The sequence below is a fragment of the Halichoerus grypus genome, chromosome 2, assembly GCF_964656455.1.
Source record: "Halichoerus grypus chromosome 2, mHalGry1.hap1.1, whole genome shotgun sequence".
NCBI lineage: Eukaryota > Metazoa > Chordata > Mammalia > Carnivora > Phocidae > Halichoerus > Halichoerus grypus.
Window position 1 is genome coordinate 203,454,163 of NC_135713.1, and position 21,019 is coordinate 203,475,181.

The following is a 21,019-nucleotide window of genomic DNA, read 5'->3' on the forward strand; positions in this document are numbered from 1 at the left end:
CATTTTGTTGTTTTGAACACGTGCTGTAACTTTAAACCTATTTTCTTTAGAGAGGAGCCCACTTGTCTGGGCCTTCATTAGTTTGTTGCACTTGAATGACTCATCAATCCTTGGGCAACAGGATTTAGGGTCACAGAAAAAAAAGCAACTGAACAGGTAGAACACTGAAACAATCTCAAAAAGATGACACAGGACACAATGTTTCAAAATTTGTACATCGTTTACTTGAAGCAACAGTCCAGGATTGTGAAGTACAACACACATTTTAAGGATGAGACTTCAGTTCATGGTCAAGCACCAGCATCATGCACACAGCTTCAAGTTACCTAAGAAGAGCACTGCCCCCTTGGGGTCTGTTCACCACGAAGACCCACTTCCACGTGGCCACCGCCCTTGCTCGCTTACCACTTGGAATTTGTCAGTTTGAGCATACATCGAAGCCTTCCTCTGCATGAGAGCAGCGGGCTTAGCTCATCAGCTAGTCGAGTTAGTATCTGGCTTATTTCTTAAGGTTCAAAAATTAAAAAGGCAGTTTTTTGCTTTGCAGGCAGCAAGGCATGAGGCACCAGCCTCTACTGTTCCATATGGCACAGGAAGATGCTTTTAGCAAAGGGCACTGCAAGGTAGGCCAACAACGAGTAGGTTTGGCATAAAGACAACCCTGTGTTTGGGGGCCGGAAGGATCGGTGCCTGTGGACTGTTTACTGGTCTGTCCAGTCAAGGCTTGGTAAACCCAAGTAAAGCTGACAAGAAAAGGGTTTTAAAAACCTCAGTACAAAAGATCCTCTAACACATTTGGAACCAAATTGTTCTTAAAAACACTGTACTAAGTGTCACAAAACTTTCCCTCCAATCTACTACTAGAAAACCCTCATGCCATGGCCTACAGACCCAGAGGAATCAGGACAGATAAAGAGAAACCTGTTCTTTGAAAAAAAAAAAAAAAAAAAGACAGCAGTACATAAAGTGCTTCTTTTTTAATGAAACAAATCCAAAAGATGTACAGTCAGGCTCAAGTTGTGCAGTTCACAAGCATGGAGAAAACAAACAAACAAAACGACAGAGTTCAAGAGAATCGGAGCTAACCCAGGACGAGGCTGGACTTGCCACCAGGGGGGTTTCTTCGGGATGGCACTGGGGCCGGAGCCACTGGGCTGGGCACAGGGGCAGCGGGCACGGGCTTCTCCTCACTCTGCCCCAGGCTGGCCTGCAAGTCTGTGTCCACGTTTTCTAGGAAAACAGAAGGAAGTTAAGGCTAACAACTATTTCCAGGTAAGACGAAGAATCTTAAGATTTTCTTGGATGATGGTTCAAATCATACCTGGAGATACCAAATCATACCTAAAGAAGGCAACAGGCATTCAGCCATGTTCCCACAACCCAAAACTAACCACTGTTAGGTCTTTTGTCATATTTGTCCCCAGGCTTTTTTCTGTGTGTGTTCTTTTCTAAATTATATGCATATATGAAGATGTATTTTATTTTTTTTATAGGTTTATTAGAGAGAGAGAGTGCAGGGGGAGGGGCAGAGGGAGAGGAAGAGAGAGAATCCTCAAGCAGGCTACCCGCTAGGTGCAGAGCCTGACATGGGGCTCAATCCCAGGACCCCAAGATCATGACCTGAGCCAAAATCAAGAGTTGGCCATTTAACCGACTGAGCCACCCAGGTGTCCTGAAGATGTAAGTATTTTAAATTAGAACATTACAGATAAATGGGGCACCTGGGTGGCTCAGTCGGTTAAGCGTCTGACTCTTGATTTTGGCTCAGGTTGTGATCTCAGGGTCTTGAGATCAAGCCTCACATGGGGCTCCGTGCTCAGCAGGGAGTCTGCTTGAGATTCTCCCTCCCTCTGCGCCTCCCCACTGCACTCTTTCTCTAAAATAAAAGAACATTACAGATAAGCTATAGGCCCCTGACCCCCAATCTAGCTCCACATGGGTCTCTTCTCCCAACTCCCAGAGTGCCTACTACAGAGTTGTGTCTAGTCCCTTTGTTTTTTTTTTGTTTTTTTTTTTTTTAAGGTTTTACTTATTTGCGAGAGAGAGAATGAGAGACAGAGAACATGAGAGGGAGGAGGGTCAGAGGGAGAAGCAGGCTCCCTGCTGAGCAGGGAGCCCGATGCGGGACTCGATCCCGGGACTCCAGGATCATGACCTGAGCCGAAGGCAGTTGCTTAACCAACTGAGCCACCCAGGCGCCCGTCCCTTTGTTTAATGAATATTTATATTTTATTCCCAACAGATAATACATACTACTGTTTTTTATTTTTGTTGTATTTGACAAAAATGATATAAACTTCTTTTTTACACTCTTAGAAATTTACCCATATTTATACACATAGTCATAATTCACCTTAATTGCTTTATAGTATTTTATCACAGAGTCTATCCATATATTTGATATAATATAGTACTGTATTTGCTCTATTGATAGCAAAAAATTGGAACCAACCCAATCATTCCAAACAAAGCTGTAACGTAGATAGACTAGAACAGGTACCCACGGGGATTCAAGGGCTCCCATCTTCAGTATGAATAGACACTGCACATCATCTCCCAAGAGGCTGTGCTGTGCTCTACCCCCACCTGCGTCCGAGTACACTGTCCATACAGTTTTGCACACCCACCATTCGATAACCACCTCACTTTAAAATTTGCCAAACTGGGGTGCCTGGGTGGCTCAGTCGGTTAAGCAGCTGCCTTCGGCTCAGGTCATGATCCCGGGGTCCTGGGATCGAGCCCCATGTCTGGCTCCCTGCTCAGTGGGGAGCCTACTTCTCCCTCTCTCTCTCTGCCTGCTGCTCTGCCTACTTGTGCTTTCTCTTTCTGTGTCAAATAAATAAATAAAATCTTTAAAAAAAAAAATACCATTTAAAAAATAAAAAAATAAAATTTGCCAAACTGATGGGTGATGTTATTTCATTCCTGTTTGGTGTTACATTTCCATGATTACTAGGTGAGCTTGATTTTTCTTTTCAAGTAGGCGCCACGCCCAGGGCAGAGCCCAATGCGGAGCTGGAACTCATGACTCTGAGATCAAGACCTGAGCTGAGATCTGGACCCGCCCACGTGTGCTCTCTCTTAACAAAAAAAAGAAAGAGTTGGACATTTAACTGACTGAGCCACCCAGGCGCCCCTGATTTCTTTTTCTAACCACAAAGAAAATCCATTGTACTGACATCATTTATTAAAGATCTACCTTTCCCCTACTAACTTATAATATCTCCATTAATCAGGTCATTCCCATTTATATTAACTGGGTACTCTCCATGTCAAAGTCTTGAGAATTAGTGCATTATTACCAACGTCCTAGACATTGCTTGATGATCCACTTATCTGTGAAATTCCCAACAAACATTTTTTTTTTTTAAGATTTTATTTATTTATTTATTTGACAGAGAGAGAGCGAGAGCAGGAACACAAGCAGGGGGAGTGGGAGAGGGAGAAGCAGGCTTCCTGCTGAGCAGGGAGCCCGATGTGGGACTCGATCCCAGGACCCTGGAATCATGACCTGAGCCGAAGGCAGACGCTTAATAACTGAGCCACCCAGGCGCCCCCAAACATATATTCTTAATGAGGCAGTTTCCAAACATGGAAAAGTCTTTGTTCCAAGTCAAAAGTGCCTGCAAAATGCCAGGTCTCATTTCAATGTTAAACTATCAAATTCAATTCAGTTGCATATTCTAACACCTGCTCTAGAATAAAATCTCTCTCTCTCTCTCTCTCAATCTTTCTTACACATACACACAAAGGCACCTTTAGTGTAAGAAACCAAACACTAATTCATAAAACCTGAAAGAAAACTACCTTAAGGTTTAAAGACATTTATTCCCTCCCCTAAATTAAGGAGTTCCAAAACCCTGGAAGCAATAGAAGAGAAATACTAGTTATAATTTAAGAACTTCACATGGACTCATACTGGACACCAGTGAAAAATTCTGATGTTGAAAAAATGTACTTTAAGTCCCTCAAAGACTAACCATTAAAAGTTCATGTTCCTAAAACCACTTGTACCAAGTTTTGATTTAGCCGTCTTTGATACTGAGAAGTCCAAGGGGGAAGAGGTTTAAGATCGGAAACTCAACAAAAAACTCAGAAATAGGGGCTCCTGGGTGGCTCAACGGGTTAAGCGTTAGCGTGGGCCTTCGGCTCAGGTCTGCTCAGCGGGGAGCCTGCTCCTCCCTCTCCCCCTCCCCCCTGCTCGTGCTTTCTCTCTCTCTCAAATAAATTAATAAAATCTTAAAAAAAAAAACCAACTCAGAAATATGCTACTTCTGCTTTTGACATCACCTTTTATGAAAATTTGGAACATTCTTTAGAGGTAACATAACACATACAATGTTCTATACTATTATCAACTACAAGTAAAAATCAGTATGAAGCTTTCCAAAATGACAGCCCTCCTAGTTATAAACAACAGTGTAGCAAGAAAAGGTCACCCCTCCCCCCCGCCCAGTTTCCCATTGCCACACTCTTGTTGCACAAGAAGCAGGATCAAATGCGTCAAAATTAACTACCCAAGTCCTCTGATAAGGACTTAAATATGTCCCATTTACTGTAAATACAAACAAAACCCAAAAACCGACATCCTGAAACAATCCAAGATGGTCGAGCACAGAGCATGAACTCCACCTGAGCCAGCCTATCGATTTAAGCAATTTTGTTGCTGCTGCTAGGACTTGGCCTCACCACTGCAGTGCTCTAACAGTTCCCCATTGTCTGTTGGGATCAGGCAGTTACAGCAGTACTACTAAAGGACACAACATTACCTTGCAGCTCTACTGCGGTCATTTATTTCCATAAAATTTCCATAAAATGATTTTTATTTTTATTTTTTTAAGACTTTTTTTTTTTTTTTTTAAGTAATCTCCACACCCAACGTGGTGCTTGAACTCACAACCCCGAGATCAAGAATTGTCTGCTTCATGGACTGAGCCAGCCAGGCGCCCCTCCAATAAAGTGATTTTTATTTTTTTAAAGATTTTATTTCTTTATTTGACAGAGACAAAGCGAGAGAGGGAACACAAGAAGCAGGGGGAGTGGAAGAGGGAGAAGCAGGCTCCCCGCCGAGCAGGGAGCCCGATGCGGGGCTCGATCCCAGGACCCTGGGATCATGACCTGAGCCGAAGGCAGATGCTTAACGACTGAGCCACCCAGGCGCCCCAGTGATTTTTATTTTATTATCATTTTTTTTTTTTTAATTTTAAGTAGGTTCCATGCCCAACGTGGAGCTCAAACTCATGACCTCGAAATCAGGAGTTGCATGCTCTACTGACTGAGCCAGCCAGGCGCCCCTCCATAAAATGATTTTTGATAAATCAAGCTCACACCCACCAATCTTATATTTGCCTTTCATTATTAAGGGAACAGTTTTGGGGGCACCTGGATGACTCAGTTGGTTGAGCGGCTGCCTTCGGCTTGGGTCATAATCCCAGGGTCCTGGGATAGAGCCCCGTCTGGCTCCCTGCTTGGCGGAGAGCCTGCTTCTCCCTCTCCCTCTGCCCCTGCTGTTCTGCCTACTTGTGCTCTCTATCTCTCCGTCAAATAAATAAAATCTTAAAAAAAAAAAAAAAAAAAAAAAAAGGGAACAGTTTTGTCTTTCACGACTAGATAACATGCCAAAAAAGAAAAAAAAAAAAAAAAAAGGCACATATGGAGAATAAACAAGAGCAGGCCTTAATTTAAATGCTCCTTTGTCTAGTCAGAAATACTCCAGCCAGAAAGAATGGAAGCTAGTCTGTTACTCCATCCCTTTAGTCTATAATGAGGCAAGTACAGGAACTGAGAGTAAGGCTTTAGAAACTTACACAGGACCTGACAGAGAAAGCTTTTGTCTGTTGAATCTAATAACTGAAAAATGGGACTTTAAACACAAACACTGGGGCGCCTGGGTGGCTGTCGGTTAAGCGTCTGCCTTTGGCTCAGGTCATGATCCCAGGGTTCTGGGATCGAGCCCCACATCGTGCTCCCTGCTTAGCAGGGAGTCTGCTTCTCCTTCTGGCCCTCCTTCCCATGCTCTCTCTCTCAAATAAATAAATAAAATCTTTAAAAAATAATAATAATAGGGCGCCTGTGTGGCTCAGTCGGTTAAGCGACTGGCTTCAGCTCAGGTCATGATCCCAGGGTCCTGGGATTGAGTCCCACATCAGGCTCCCTGCTCAGCAGGGAGTCTGCTTCTCCCTCTGCCCCTCACCCTGTTCTCATGCTCTCTCTCTCTCAAAAAAAATAAAATCTTTAAAAAATAAAAATAAAAAAATAAAAAATAAAATAATAATAAATAAACACAAACACTTCTACTATAATACCTGTCTTACATACTCCTGACTTGTCTTTCTTCCTTGGCACATCAGTGAGGTCACTGAACAGACACTTACATCAGAATAAATGATATAGTGGTTTATTATAAGGATGAAAGAATTAGAACATCAAGAAGTGCAGCAGACTGTCCAACTTGCCTGAAGGCGGGAAAGACTTCGACCTAAATCCCGTGGACCTTCTCCCTCCGCTACAGATTTCCCACGTGCTCCCTTTAGCCATTCCTATATTTCATTCCCCAAAAGAGGAAGGCAATTTTCCTTATATCCAAACAAAATCTGTCTTATTTAAACTGAGTAGAAAGAAGAAAAATAAAAAATAAACTGAGTAGAGTAGCTTGACTTCGAAGTAAACTTGGCAACAGGACTGGGGTTGACCTCTAGGCCACCAGATAGATCTTGAATTCTTATGCCCCTTGTCACTTCATGACAAATGAACTAGAAGTAAAGGTTTGTCATACTATTCAACCCAGGGTGCTGTTCACCTGAAGAATCTGTAACAAACTGAACTGGGGGAGAATTATTATTAGCAGGAATAATGACACATTTTTTCCTAACTTCATCAGGGGCTCTCACATATTTCTCCAGGCTCCCCAGACTTCTAACTATGTTCACTGTCCAAAAGTAGTGACTAAGGATTAGCTGATTCTTGCTAAAAGTAAGGTCTGATGTGGAAGTATTTCAGAATATGAAAAGCAGCAAAACTGAAAAGCCCTGAAGATTTCTTTACCTCCAGAAGAGTCTTTGCAAATGGAACACACTGGACACGAACAATAACGAATTCATCTTCAGTCCAGTGACACAGTGACTTGGGCACCGAGGAGGAACCCAGGTAATGCTCACAAAGGTTCAGGAGATTCTCCTCCCACCATGCCCATCAAGAAACACTGTCTGAGGGGCGCCTGGGTGGCGCCGTCGGTGAAGCCTCTTCCTTCGGCTCAGGTCATGATCTCAGGGTCCTGGGATGGAGCCCCGGGTCAGGCTCCCTGCTCAGCAGGGCGTCTGCTTCTCCCTCTCCCTCTGCCCCTCCCCCTGCTCGTGCTCTCTTGCTCCCTCTCTCTCTCTCAAAAAAAAATCTTTAAAAAAGAAAACAAACACCGTCTGAGAGGGCAGAAGAGGAATCTGGTTCTTAAACCTATTTCACAGGACGACTGCCTCACAAAATGTAATAGTAGCAAGAGGCCCTGAGGAAGCAGCCTCTTCCTTCTGAACCAGACGGCATTCCGACAGCTGCATTTCACCGAGTCAACTTTCACCTGATTCCTACTGCCTGACATGCACAAGCCTTTCATTACACGCGGAAGGAATTCTCTGGCACTTGTTAAGGAAGTTCCAATAAATACTTCAAAGATTGAATATCATTAAATAAATGATTATAGCTCATTTCCACATCTAATTGGTAACATGGATGCTGAGAATTTACATCTGCCCCCTACATCATCATCTACAAGATCACAGAGGTACCGACCGATGTCTTGCTGAATAAGCACCTCAGCATAAAATCAAACAAACTTGGTAAATTAAATGCTGTGGGCCAAGCTTGAAATGCCAGCACCTTATTACTAAAAAGCTCTCATTAAGAATAACAGACACCAGCCTGACTACTGTACACATATTTGTGAAAGACTCTCCGTTTTTCCTTTCTGGTGCATTTCTGACGTTGCTCTCACTGTGGCAGATACAAATGTGGCCATGTTTGCTAACCTCCCAGTTTCATTTTTCTTTCCTCCCCCCTCAGTGTGTGCCGGCACTTGGGGCAAAGCCAGGTTTCACTCCCCTGTCTCTTTCCCCAAGACATGATCTCAATAAAAATTCCAATCTATGCTAAAACCATTTACAGAACCAGAAAGCTTCAGAAGGACTCACCATGAATGTCGCCTTCTCCCTAGAAAAGAAAAGAAATTTAAAATTTACTTCAGTTTTTATTTTTCTTTTTTTAAAGTTAATTTTTTTTAGTAATCTCTGCACCCAACATGGGGCTCAAACTCACAACCCTGAGATCAAGAGTCACATGCTCCTCAGACTGAGCCAGCCAGGTGCCCCTCAAAACTTACGCCAGATTTTAATTTTATAACAAACAAATAAAGCAGGCACAGTTCTGACGGGCTACTCTCTATTTGAAACCAAATGTGAAATTTCATTCTGATGCTGTCCAGTCCAGGGTCGGGACGCAATACAATTACATCACGACCTTCACTTACTTTGGGACAAGGCTGAACAAAAAAGCTGCAGGACAAGTTGCCCCAGTGCCAGCAATATCCAACACACCAAAAAAACTTGAACATTTCCGCCAATGGCCTAATTCAATGAGCATTTCAGAGGATCTTTTATCAGAATGGGAAACTGGTAAATTTATCCTTCCATTCTCCTTCTCCTTATCCAGTTGCTGAAGGGCCTCTATAAATTCCAAAGCCCCACACAGGTCTCTCCACATTTGCACGGCTGATGCCTCTGTGTGCTCTGCGGTCCCTGCTCACAGGCTTCTAGACACATCCCTGGGGGCACTGGGACCATGCTCCTCTGCAGACACCTGAGGGTAACGCCTAGGCTGCAGTCTCCTGGAGTTCGGCTCAAAACAACTGGGCAATGTTTGCCAACAACGAAAACAGTCTGAACTCACAAATGCTACTACATATGAGTTACACAGGAAATAAGTGTGATCCAGAAGTTCCCAAATTCAACAGTGAAGGAGAGAGACTAATCCTACTGGTAGAAGAGACATCTGAACAAACCTAGATATGTCACCTCATTTTTCTGACTTTATTCTTTATTGATCTTCCATTCCCAATATGGCCTCAGTCCCTTTCCTAATTATCTCTATGTAAGACTCCAGTGGTGGAACTGAAGCTCTTCGTACAATAGGAGAGAAGTGAATTTCTAAACTGTATTAACCTCAAAGCCCTTTTTCCCCCCATGTTGTCACACTGACCTTCAGATCTAAGAAGTCTCCAGCATTTGCTTCAGAAGAGTTCCTTCTCTGGGGTCCAGATGACTCAGAATCCTCTCTGCCACCACTAGACTTGGCACCTGAATTAAAACATACTTTCGTGAGGAACACGACAGAAAGAACTAAAGCAAAAACACTTCTTTTGTGAGTGATGTTCATGTTAGTCTCATATTACAAAATGAGCAAACAGGGTTAGGAGGGTTAACTGAGAGCTTAAAAATTCTACCAAATAACCCAATTTGACCTCAGTCCTTATTCTGACCCCTCAAGACTCAGGAGTTCCCACTTCTTGGTCCCAGTCTTTCCTCCACTGACAAGCTTTAACTGTTGTTGATCTCATTAAGGTTGAGCTGGATTTTGCTCATCACACAAAACCAACTTTAGTTATTCATGCTGGATCTGGACCTTTTACCAGTGATCACAGATATAAGCAGTACCTGCCGACTTGGCCCATGAAGGAGGATTTTCCTCAGGTGTCCCAAAGATGCTAGATGCCATTTTGTTCCTCCTCACAGGCTGTTCTGCTGGTTCATCAAAGCCTAATGAAAAATTGGATCCACCGCCTGGAGGCCGCAAAACCCTTGGCATAATGGCAAAACATCCATTTCAGATCATACCAAAACATTTCTAGGCATAAATGTTTTCAAATACCTTCATTTCATTTCCCTCACCCATTCATTCCTCCTACCCCACCCCCCACAAGTGAGAGCTGCTAATGGGAAAAAGGAATTGATTCACCGTGGTATAAATTCAGCACTGGATCACACCAGTCAGAATGGCTAGTAGCAGAGAGACAAGAAACAACAAGTGCTGACAAGGATGTGGAGAAAGGAACCCTTGTACATTGTTGGTGGGAATGTAAATTGGTGCAGCCACTGTGGAAAACAGTATGGAGGGTCCTGAAAAAATTAATAATAGAAATATCATATGACCCAGTAATTCCACTCTGGACATCTACGTGAAGAAAACAAAAACACTAATTTGGAAAGATATATGCATCCCTAAGTTTACTGCAGCATTATTTACAACAGGCAAGATACGGAAGCAGCCCAAGTGTCCACTGATAAAGGAACAGATAAAGAAGATGTGGTGTATAGATACAATGGGATATTACTCAGCCATAAACAAGAATGAAACCTTGCCATTTGAGACAACATGGATGGATGTAGACAGTATGAGGCCAAATGAAATAAGTCAGACAGAAACAAATACTACATGATTTCACTTCTACATGGAACCCAAAAAACAAACCAAATGAACAAACAAAAAACCCAGAAATAGACTCACAAACACAGAGAACAAACTGGTGGTGGCCGGGGGGGGGGGGGGCAGGGGGGATGGGTGAGCCAGGTGACGGGGATTAAGAGGTACCAATTTCCAGTTATAAAATAAATAAGTCACAGGACTGAAAAGTACAGGAAAGGGGAAATAATAATACTGAATAAATTTGTATGGTGACACATGGTGGACAACACTTATCGTGGTGGGAATCTCATAATGTATAGAATTGTCCAATACTATATGTTGTACACCTGAGACTAATATAATATTGTATGTCAACTATTCTCAATAAAAAAAACTGAATATTTGTAGTAAGGTTGTCTGACGCACAAGGCAGCTGAAACAACCTGGTTGATGTCCCCTTTTAGGAGACAGCAAAAGACCTAACAGACCTTGCCTAATGGGCTTAGCTGGATATATTTACAAATAAGTTTAGAAGTGCATCTTGTTATTTATGTATTCAGAAGGCATTTCCATTTTTATTTCCAACAAAACTAAAAGTGGGAGAATAAACAGGTAAAAGTTAAGTTGATCAATTTGGAAACCCAAGGAAAGCTTATGATAGTCTCCTCCTGTCAGGGCGTCACCAGCGAACCCTGTTTATACACCTCTAAGGCACGCTGCGTTCTCACCAGCAAACATGAGGAACTAACCACAAGGAGGAAGTCCGGATGAGACACTGGTGGAAGACTCTCAGCGTGTTCGATAACCAGGCACCACTGGACACCCTCTATAGCTTTCCGTTCGGCAAGGAAACCCAGCACTGGCGCATTTCCAGAGCTTCCTGCCTCGGGTTGATCAATGTGTTCCCTCCCTGGAAAAACTCAATTTAACTTGTCATGTCACTGCTCAGAAAGAGAAAATGGACATGGTTTTACGGGAAGATTTTCTAACTACTAATTCTATTCCGTTATTGGGGACAGGAGTAGTCTGGTCTTCTACTTCTTCTTGAATCAGTTGGAGAAATATTTTTCTAGCAGGATGTCCATCTCATCCAAGTTCCCAAATAAATAACAAATGTCATTTGCAAATGATGCTCCTTACATTAGAAAGTAAAAATTAAACATTTATGGTGTAAATTCCCTTCTAAGTGCCCCTCTAAGGGCATTCCAAGTCTTGATTTTTTAAAATCTATTGTTGCATTTTTTTTTTAAAGATTTTATTTATTTATTTATTCATGAGAGACAGAGAGAGAGAGAGGCAGAGGGAGAAGTAGGCTCCCAAGGAGCAGGGAGCCCGATGTGGGACTCGATCCCAGGACCCTGGGATCATGACCTGAGCCGAAGGCAGACGCTTAACCATCTGAGCCACCCAGGTGCCCCAAAATCTATTGTTGCATTTTAAATGTTTTCTCACTTCCATTATTTTCTTCTTTGGCCCATAGATTATTTAAAAGTACATTTATAAGTTTCCAAACATAGGGGTCTTTTTGGTTTATTAATTTCTAGCTTTTAATTATAACACAGACAACTGCCTGTATGACATGAATCCTTTGAAATTTGAGGAAAGGTGCTTTTAAGGCCTAATATGTGGTCAACTTAATCTATATATGTTTGAAAAGAATGTGTATTTGCCAATGTTCTATTGGTCTACTAGGATCAAGCCTGCTAACTGTGAGTTGTTCAAATCTACTGATTTTTAAGTATGTTTTTTCACTTAATGAGAGAATCTATTAACAATTCCTACTACAATGAAGTTTGTCAGTTTCTCCTCAGAATTCTGAGTTTTCTCTCAAAAAGACTCAAAAAGACTGCCACTGGGCACACCTGGGCAGCTCCAACGGTTAAGTGTCTGACTCCTGATTTCAGCTCAGGCCGTGATCTCAGGGTCCTGGGATCCGCTCAGCAAGGAGTCTGCTGGAGGATTCTAACCCTTTCCCTCTGCCCCTCCCCCCAATCACACGCGCACTTTCTCTTTCTAAAATAAATCTTTAAACAAAAAAAAAGAAGAGGGGTGCCTGTTTGGCTTAGTCAGTAGATCTTGCGACTGTCAATCTCGGGGTCATGAGTTCGAGCCCCATGTTGGGTGTAGAGATTACTTAAAAAAAGTATAAGAATCACAAGACAAAAATGGACAAAAGGTACTAACAGGCAATTTAAAAATATGGATAGCAGGACACCTGGGTGGCTCAGTCGTTAAGCATCTGCCTTCGGCTCAGGTCATGATCCCAGGGTCCTGGGATTGAGCCCAGCATCAGGCTCCCTGCTCGGTGGGAAGCCTGCTTCTCTGTCTCCCACTCCCTCTGCTTGTGTTCCCTCTCTCGCTGTGTCTCTCTCTGTCAAATAAATAAATAAAATCTTTAAAAAATAAATTAAAATGAATTTTTAGAAAAGATTTTTATTTGAGAGAGAGAGAGACAGAGAGAGCACAAGCAGGGGGAAAGGCAGAGGGAGAGGGAAAAGCAGACTCCGCTGAGCTGGGAGCCCAACGCAGGGCTCGATCCCAGGACCTGGAGATCATGACCTGAGCCGAAGGCAGACGCTTAACCATCTGAGCCACCCTGGCACCCCAAATTTGTACAGACTTTTTTTTTTTTAAGATTTTATTTACTTATTTGACAGGGAGAGACACAGCAAGAGCAGGAACACAAGCAGGGGGAGTGGGAGAGAGAGAAGCAGGCTTCCCGCGGAGCCCGGAGCCTGATGTGGGGCTCGATCCCAGGACCCTGGATTCATGACCTGAGCCGAAGGCAGATGCTTAACCACTGAGCCACCCAGGCGCCCCTTGTACAGACTTTTCTAAAGGATATTTTGATAGTATGTGTCAACTGTTTGCTTTTTATATGAACCGGCATTTCTACTTCCAGAAATTATCCTAATCAGATAACCAGATATATGTACAAGGGTACTCCTATAAAAATGTTAATCTGTAAATAAAATTGGGACTACCCTAACTGGCCCTTAATAGGGGCTTAGTTATCAAAGCATGTCCATACAACAGAAAGCTGTATACATTAGGGTCAGATTTACCTTCATTAGTAGATGTGAGAAGTTATTCAAAACACAATAAATGAAAAACGTTGGAAAACAAACATAAGGCCAATTATGTTTTACATAAAATGCTGTGTATATAAAGAGATACACTTACCTAGCTGTGTGACCTTGGGAAAACTGCTTAACCTCTCTCTATGCTTTGGTTTTCTCTTTTAGAAGAGGTTCATGGCAGTTGTCTTGTAAGACTATTCTAAGGATATCCTATAGACTGTGCTTAGAACAGAACCTAGAACATAGCCATCATGGCTACTAGCTACTATCATCTGAACTAGACATAAATGCCTGAGAATATATACACACAATGTTATCCAGGGTTTGTGCTCTCAGATGGGGTTTCAGGTGAATTTCAATGTCCTTTTTCATACTTCGTATTTTTCTATATTGCCATTAATCTAAAATTCTTTTTTTTTTTTAAGATTTTTTTAAAAAGTAATCTCTACACCCAACGTGGGGCTTGAACTCACAACCCCGAGATCAGGAGTCGCAAGCTCCACCAACTGAGCCAGCCAGGAGCCCCAATCTAAAATTCTTTTAAAGGCAGCTTCTGGGTCCCAGAATTCCCTGACAATGTTTCTTTTGACAATACTAGTTTTCCCACTGGCCACGGCATGTGATCATTCGTGGGTACCCATGTCCCCTTGCATCTTGCAACAGAAATCCTGGTCCTCTGCTCCGTCGGGTACAGCTGACACCCTGGCCTGGCCTCCCTACCACCGCCCCTTCGTACCTTGTCCCTGCTACCCACAAGCCAGCAGAAGCCTTGGTTAAGCCCAGGCAGGACTGAAGGAAACATGACTATCAACGGGCCTCTCCACCTTATCTAGTTCTTACCTTCTTCATCAATCCAGTCCAGCCACTTTCTTCACCTTTCCCTGAATAGTTGGTTCATCTCCACTTTGGGGTCTTACTCCCATTCTTACTCAGGCCTAGAGCACTCTCTACCCTTTCCTCAAAGGCTCTTCAAAACCTAGCCCATCTCTTAAACCTCCACCTCCTCCATAAAGTCGATCAGTAAGTACAGAAACCTCCAGAGGCTCAAAGAATATCAGGCAGTACACGGAGGAAAGGGTGGCGGATCCTCTCCTTCTGGTGTAAAGTGCCCGAGAGCAAATGCTTTTGGCCTGTGGGTCATGCGGTCTCTTGCAGTTATTCGGCTCTGCCGTGTAACACAAAGGCAGCCCCAGACAACATGAAAACGAACGGGCGCAGCTCTGTTCAAATAAAACTTTATTTACAGACACTGCATTTGATTTTCATGTAATTTCCACAAGTCAAGAAATGAATCTTTTTTTTTACAACCATTTATGAATATAAAAATCAGGCATCCGCTGCATTTGGCCCTTGGGTGATAGTTTGCTGGGCTCTGTTCTATCTGGTTCAACAGCCTCACTTTTAATAGCTCAGTTGGTTAAGCGTCCGACTCTTTGTTTCAGCTCAGATCACGATCTCATGGGTTGTGGGACTGAGCCCCATGTCTGGCTCCACGCTCAGCAGGGAGCCGGCTTGAGATTCTCTCTCCCTCTCCGTCTGCCCCTCCTCCCACTCACTTGCTCTCTCGCGCTCTCTCAAATAAATCAATCTTAAAAAAAAAAAGTGTGTCCAGGCATTTTATAAAGATGATTAATTGTAGGTTTGCTTAATTAAACTGTTTAAATCATAATTAAAGGTGTGTTATAAATTCTTAATAGGCTTTCTTTCATGTTAAAGTTTGAAGCAACCAGGTTTTTATCCCTCGTTCCCCAAATCAACAAAGACACCTGAAATAAAATCAAAATTAACTTGCTTCATTGTCATCCCCTTCACTCCTTAGAGATTAGAATGATTTTCCTTTCCATCATAATTAAACTCTCATGAATTATTTTAGCAAGATGAAAATCTTCAGAACCCTAGCAGGCTGGGAAGTATTTTTTGGCGTTAAAAAAAGGGGGAAAAAAAAAAAGATACTAGTACCCAAACACCAGCTTAAAAAGAAAGTCAAAGCTCTGAACACCCAACTTTTTAAAGGTCTGTGTTCCTCCCGCAATAGCAGGGAATACCTACTCCGATGACGTCAGTGTTGTAAAGCCCATTTGTAACAGTGAGACATCCCCAAACAAAGGATTTGGATCATAAGACAGAAATTATTTCAGTTTTATTTTTTAAGATCTTCCTATTCTTTCTGAACTAAACCAGGATTACATATTTGAGACCCAACAAAAATGTGCCCGAGTACTACGGATAGCAATTTTTTTTTTTAAATTACTCTTTTTTTTCTCTTCTTTCTTTAAACCCCAGAGTTCGCATGTGATCTTTGCAGATCATCCCCTACCAGACTAAATGTATCATGTGCTTATGGAGCCAGAAGAATGTTACTGCAGAAACAAGTGAAGAATTCGGGTGAGCTTACAGAGGAAGGAGAGATAAGAAGTAAATACAAGGACAAAGCTCCAGTCCTGAGATCACAATATTGGAGGGAAATTGATGACAAAAGGTGAATGAAAACATTTATTCTGCAGAACCAAAAACCATTCCAGTCTCACATTTCCAATACACATATCAAAAAACTAGCATGAGGAATTCATTTGACCCGGTTACTGAAATTCTTTATGAAGCACTAAACAGCACTTAACCCCAAAAGATAAAACCTGATTTTTTACATAATGTGTCAATTTTCACATTCCAGTCACTACAGTCTAAGCAGCAGAAAGTTGACCGCATGGCACAAAAAGAAAAACCAAGGTTCAGTGTGTTCCAGTGTCCTCTGAAAAAAATGATCTCATTGCAAGGATGACAACAGAAGAGGGAGTGACCAGTATTTTCATAGATCTGTCCTACTGAAGGTCCCCAACCTGCCAGGACCCACCAATTTAGTTTTATAAATCTTTCCCACTCTTTTCTACATTGTGTAAGGGAAAGGAATGAGTTGAAAAGGGATGTCATGTCCAACCTCCCGCCTAAGACTCACTGCTGAGGCCAGCTTTTTGTCCCCAAGTTCTCCAACCCCCGTGAGGCACTATTTCACAGCCGTCTTCTTAGCCCCACAAAATGGCTCCCTTTGTGCCACTTGCCCAGGACCCCAAGGCTGGCCGCACACGACAGCCGGTCTTGATCAGTGAAGAATAGATGCCCAGAAAAAGTGGACCTAAGCTTCCTACAAGCCTTGAGCAGGATCTCAGAAATGCCTGTATCCACCTTAAAAGAACAGTGTGCAATTAGCCGAGACAATGTGGACACCTTCCACCGGTTACAAACCCTTCCACCAAGTCAGGCAAGGGCTTGGAAAAGGGTTCCGGTCCAAACACCCAGTGCCCTCTTCCCCAAATGCAATAGCCAGACTGGCCAGAAAGGCCCCGGCTTCCCAGGTGGAGATAGTACGGAAGAGACAATGGATGTCTCCGGCCCCGCCCAAGAACAGGAACCCTCCTCCAGCTCGGGAACCCGGGCCAGCGAAGAACTCGTTTGGCAAACGTCAAAGGGGGAAGGGGAAGAGGTGGGAAGCAAAGACCAAGGTCCGAAGGTTTGAGCGCAGAAAACCCACTCGGACTGGCTCACCCCCCCTTTCGTGTTCGGGGGTGGGCGCGGGAGGGGAAGGAGCAGGGGTCTTTCCTTTGTTAGCAAAGGGGAAGCACTTCGCAGAGGGCTGACGGCTGCGTCCTGACGGGCGTGGGGGTCGCGATGACCAGCCCCGACCGACCACAAATAACACCTGCCGGGCGGGCCCCAGTGGGTAGGAGCCCGCAAGACTCGATCGCTGCGGCCGCAAGAGGTGATTGCCGCGCCGGGCGCGGGGCCGCCACCTGCCCCGGGCCAGAGGCAGAAGCGCGTGGCCGGGGGTGGGACAATGGGGCCTGACCAGGGCGCCCCGGGGGCTGCCCGGGCACCTGGGGGCCAAGACCACCGCCCTGCGGTCGGGCCAGCCGCGCCGCAAAGGGAAGGAAGCGAACCCTCTCCGCATGGCCCGACTACCGAAAGCCCGCCGCACTGCGAGGGCGAGCGGCCCCGGCCCTCCCCGGCCGACCCCTCGTTCCGGGGGAGGAATGAATGGGAGAGGAGCGGGAATCGGGCGGGGCCGGCGCGCGGGCTTGCGGGACCGCACAAAGACCGAGCCGACGGCCGAGCCCCGCCGCCCGGCCGGGCACGAGCGCGGCGCCCCGGGCACGTTACCGCCAACGACCGGCCGCCCGGCCCCCGTGGCCCCGCCGGACAGCGGCCCTCCCGCCCCCACCCTCCCGAGCTCCGCGCGGGGCGGGTGCGGCCCCGCAGCCTCACCGGGAGCTATTCCTGCTGTTGGGATCGACTCCCTTGAAGGTGGTGGTGGTGGTCATGGTGCCGAAGAGCGAGGTAGGCTGGAGCGGGAGCAGAGCGCTGAAAGGGTCAGGTCCGAGGGGCGCAGAAGTGCTCCCCACCCGACCACCAGCGACCGCTGCAGGAGCCTCCGCCACCGCCTGCTTCACCGGCCGCAGCCTTTATAAAGCTCGAAAAACACCCGCCCCCACCCTGCCGGTATTGGCCAATTCAAATAGCTTTTTTGTTCCTATTGGCTCCCTGGAGTGCCAAGCATCGTGCGGGCACCTTGATGGGCTGCGGTGGCCCCAGCTCAGCCTAAACCCGCCCCCTTCCTGGTCAGGGTAGGTCTTTGGAAGTTCCCCCTCCCCCACCCCCAAATCTCGGTGATGATTGGACAAAGGACAAACCGGCCCCGCACTGGGCACAAGTTGTGCTCGCTGTCACTTAAGGGAGTTACCTGACCGAGGGAAAAGCTCGCCCTGGGCGAGTTGGAACCCACAAGCCGAGGACAGATTTGTCTTTACCATTCACCTACCATTGCCTTACTCATGGAGAGATATAGTAAGGCATGCTCCTCAAGGGATGAAAATTACTTCCACAAATTGACATTCATTGAATACCTACTGTGTGTCCCATTTGGAAACATGACCGTCTCGAAACAGCAGCACTATGAGTCAGCAACAGAAAGCAAGCCAAGATGATCCCTTTTAAAACGAGTCGAAATTCTTCACATTTTAATGTTATTATTTAGCTGTCATGGGTGGTGCATGTACTAGACCAAAATTACAGTCGTTCCGATTTGAGGGCCTGTTCTAAGGCTGGTTAATGCTCGGTGGTGGGGAACAGTCACATCCCTTGCTACCAAGACTGTGGAGCAGCCCTGGCCTCTGCAGCTGTTTATAACCCTTAAGTCATGACTCTTCCACCTGTCTGGGTAAATCTATCCCTGCAACAAATGCAGACAACACTTGGAGGGCTCAAGAATGGCTGTTTACAAGATCCTAATAGGAAAGTCTTGAGCAGACAAGGATGGAGGCCTTCCCATGTCGTGCATGTTTCCTCAAGGCAGACCTTTTTCAATATTTCCATAAAAATTAATCAACATTCCTCCTTGTGTAGCCTCCTCTTTCCTGGCAGTTGGAAGCTTGTACCCTTGGTTAACCACTCTCCTGGGTTTTCATGAAAAGCCAGAGAGAAGTTCTCTTCTAGAAGGCATGGATGATGTCTTTATGTGCTGACCACTTGTTTGGATTAAAATCTTCCCATTCTTACAGGCTGGGCCCAAATTTCCAAAACTTTTATTTTTAATCATTTATTTTTTTTTTTTAAGATTTTATTTATTTATTTGACAGAGAGAGACAAACTTTTTTTTTAAGATTTTATTTATTTTTAATCATTTATTTTTTTTTAAGATTTTATTTATTTATTTGACAGATAGAGACACAGCGAGAGAGGGAACACAAGCAGGGGGAGTGGGAGAGGGAGAAGCAGGCTTCCCGCGGAGCAGGGAGCCCGATGCGGGGCTCGATCCCAGGAACCTGGGATCGTGACCTGAGCTGAAGGCAGACGCCCAACGACTGAGCCACCCAGGCGCCCCTATCACAAACGTTTTAATAATCTGGGGGCGCCTGGGTGGTTCAGTCGGTTAAGCGTCTGCCTTCAGCTCGGGTCATGATCCCAGCTCCTGGGATTGAGCCCCGCGTCGGGCTCCCTGCTCCGCGGGAAGCCTGCTTCTCCCTTTCCCTCTGCCTGTCACTCCCCCTGCTGTGCGCGCGCTCTCTCTCTGTCAAATAAATTAAAAAAAAATTTTTTTTAATAATCTGAAATTGTCTTTTATGTGTTAAATGAGGGGTTTGGACAAATCTCCCGGTGGGTCCCTAAGTAGGCTCCACACCCAACATGGGGCTTGAACTTACAACCCTGAGATCAAGAGTCCCTTGCTCTATGGACTGAGCCAACCAGGCACCCCAAGGTGGGTCCCTTTTGGCCTAAATTTTTGAGTTCATACTTGACTTGCCCGATTTCCTCCCTCCCCTGTATTATAAAAGACAGGTTGGTATGGCAATACAGCACTGAACTGGAAATCGAAAAGCCTAGGTTCTGGTTCTGCTCCCATAAAAAACACTTCTCCCATGAAAGACACGTTTGGGTCATTTATGCTTTTTTTTTTTTTTTTCCATTTATGCTCTTGAGCCCAGTTTCCTTATCTGTAAATGGGGTTAACAACACCTATTTTAAATTGTTGAAATGAGATAATTTTAAGAATGTTGTACTTGGTAGGGGCGCCTGGGTGGCTCAGTCAGTACAGCATGTGACCCTTGATCTCAGGGTTGAGTTCCAGCCCCACACTGGGTGTGATTACTTAAAAAAATAAAATCTTAAGGAAAAAAAAAAAAGTTGTACTTGGTAAACTAAAGCTTCCTATTAGAGCTGCCCCATCCTGGCTGCACATCAGAATGAGCTCTGAGCTTATAAGGAATACAAATGAATGCCAGCCCTATCTGAGATATACTGAATTGGAATTTCGGTTGAGGGGGCAGGGCGGGTAGAGTCTAACCAGGGATATCTTTAAGAAGCTAAACAGGTCACAAGTGGCTTGGGCTGAGAACCTTTGCTTTAAAGGTAAAGGATCAGTCCCAGGGAACCCTTTTAATCTAATGATTTGTAAAGAAGAATAAATTATGTAAAACAGATACCTGATTAAAGCCATTTTAGGCAGGCCTGTTTCCGAGCATTGTATTTTAATGTAAAATTGCCAGGGGTATCCGGCCGACTCAGTCGGTATGGCAAGTGATTCTGGATCTCAGGGTCATGAGTTCAAGCCCCACACAGAGCTTACTTAAAAATAAAATAGGGGTGCCTGGGTGGCTCAGTCGCTTGGGCGTCTGCCTTTGCGGCTCAGGTCATGATCCCAGGGTCCTGGGATGGAAGCCCTACATCGGGCTCCCTGCTCAGTGGGGAGTCTCCTCTGCCCCTCCCCCCAACTCATGCTCACTCGCTCTTTCTCAAATAAAATCTTTTAAAAAATAGAATAAAAAAGACGGGGCGCCTGGGTGGCTCAGATGGTTAACCGTCCGCCTTCGGCTCAGGTCATGATCCCAGGGTCCTGGGATCGAGTCCCGCATCGGGCTCCCTGCTAGGCGGGGAGCCTGCTTCTCCCTCTGCCTCTGCCTCTCTCTCTCTCTCTCTCTCTCTCTCTCTGACTCTCATGAATAAAT

At 44.9% G+C, this 21,019-nt stretch overlaps 2 protein-coding genes across 5 annotated transcripts in view; one reads left to right on the forward strand and one right to left on the reverse strand.

Moving 5' to 3' along the window:
* Positions 1 to 16,081, forward strand: part of ARMC7 (armadillo repeat containing 7) — a 39,992-nt gene extending 23,911 nt beyond the window's left edge. Inside the window, exon 4 of one of the 4 annotated variants that reach the window (XM_078066056.1) lies at positions 11,122 to 11,189. The gene's annotated coding sequence lies outside the window, so the exon portion shown is untranslated. Of the gene's footprint in view, positions 1 to 2,980; positions 4,005 to 11,121; positions 11,190 to 15,809 lie in introns of those variants that run through there. The other 3 variants (XM_078066058.1, XM_078066057.1, XM_078066055.1) reach the window with 3 other exon arrangements.
* JPT1 (Jupiter microtubule associated homolog 1) lies at positions 963 to 17,980 on the reverse strand. The gene is made up of 5 exons (XM_036088713.2): positions 17,784 to 17,980; positions 9,699 to 9,841; positions 9,244 to 9,341; positions 8,181 to 8,199; positions 963 to 1,230 (listed from the first exon to the last, which is right to left on the reverse strand). The coding sequence occupies exons 1-5, from the start codon at positions 17,837 to 17,839 to the stop codon at positions 1,082 to 1,084; spliced, it is 465 nt and encodes a 154-aa protein (XP_035944606.1). The 5' UTR covers positions 17,840 to 17,980; the 3' UTR covers positions 963 to 1,081.
* Positions 17,981 to 21,019: the final 3,039 nt, after the last annotated feature.

Excerpts from the sequence above, each read along its gene's own strand:
- JPT1 (XM_036088713.2), bottom strand. The coding sequence starts at position 17,839 with ATGACCACCACCACCACCTTCAAGGGAGTCGATCCCAACAGCAGGAAT. Across the intron at positions 9,842-17,783 it reads AACAGCAGGAATAGCTCCCG|GGTTTTGCGGCCTCCAGGCG; the intron begins GTGAGGCTGCGG and ends CATTATGCCAAG. Across the intron at positions 9,342-9,698 it reads TTCATGGGCCAAGTCGGCAG|GTGCCAAGTCTAGTGGTGGC; the intron begins GTACTGCTTATA and ends GTTTTAATTCAG.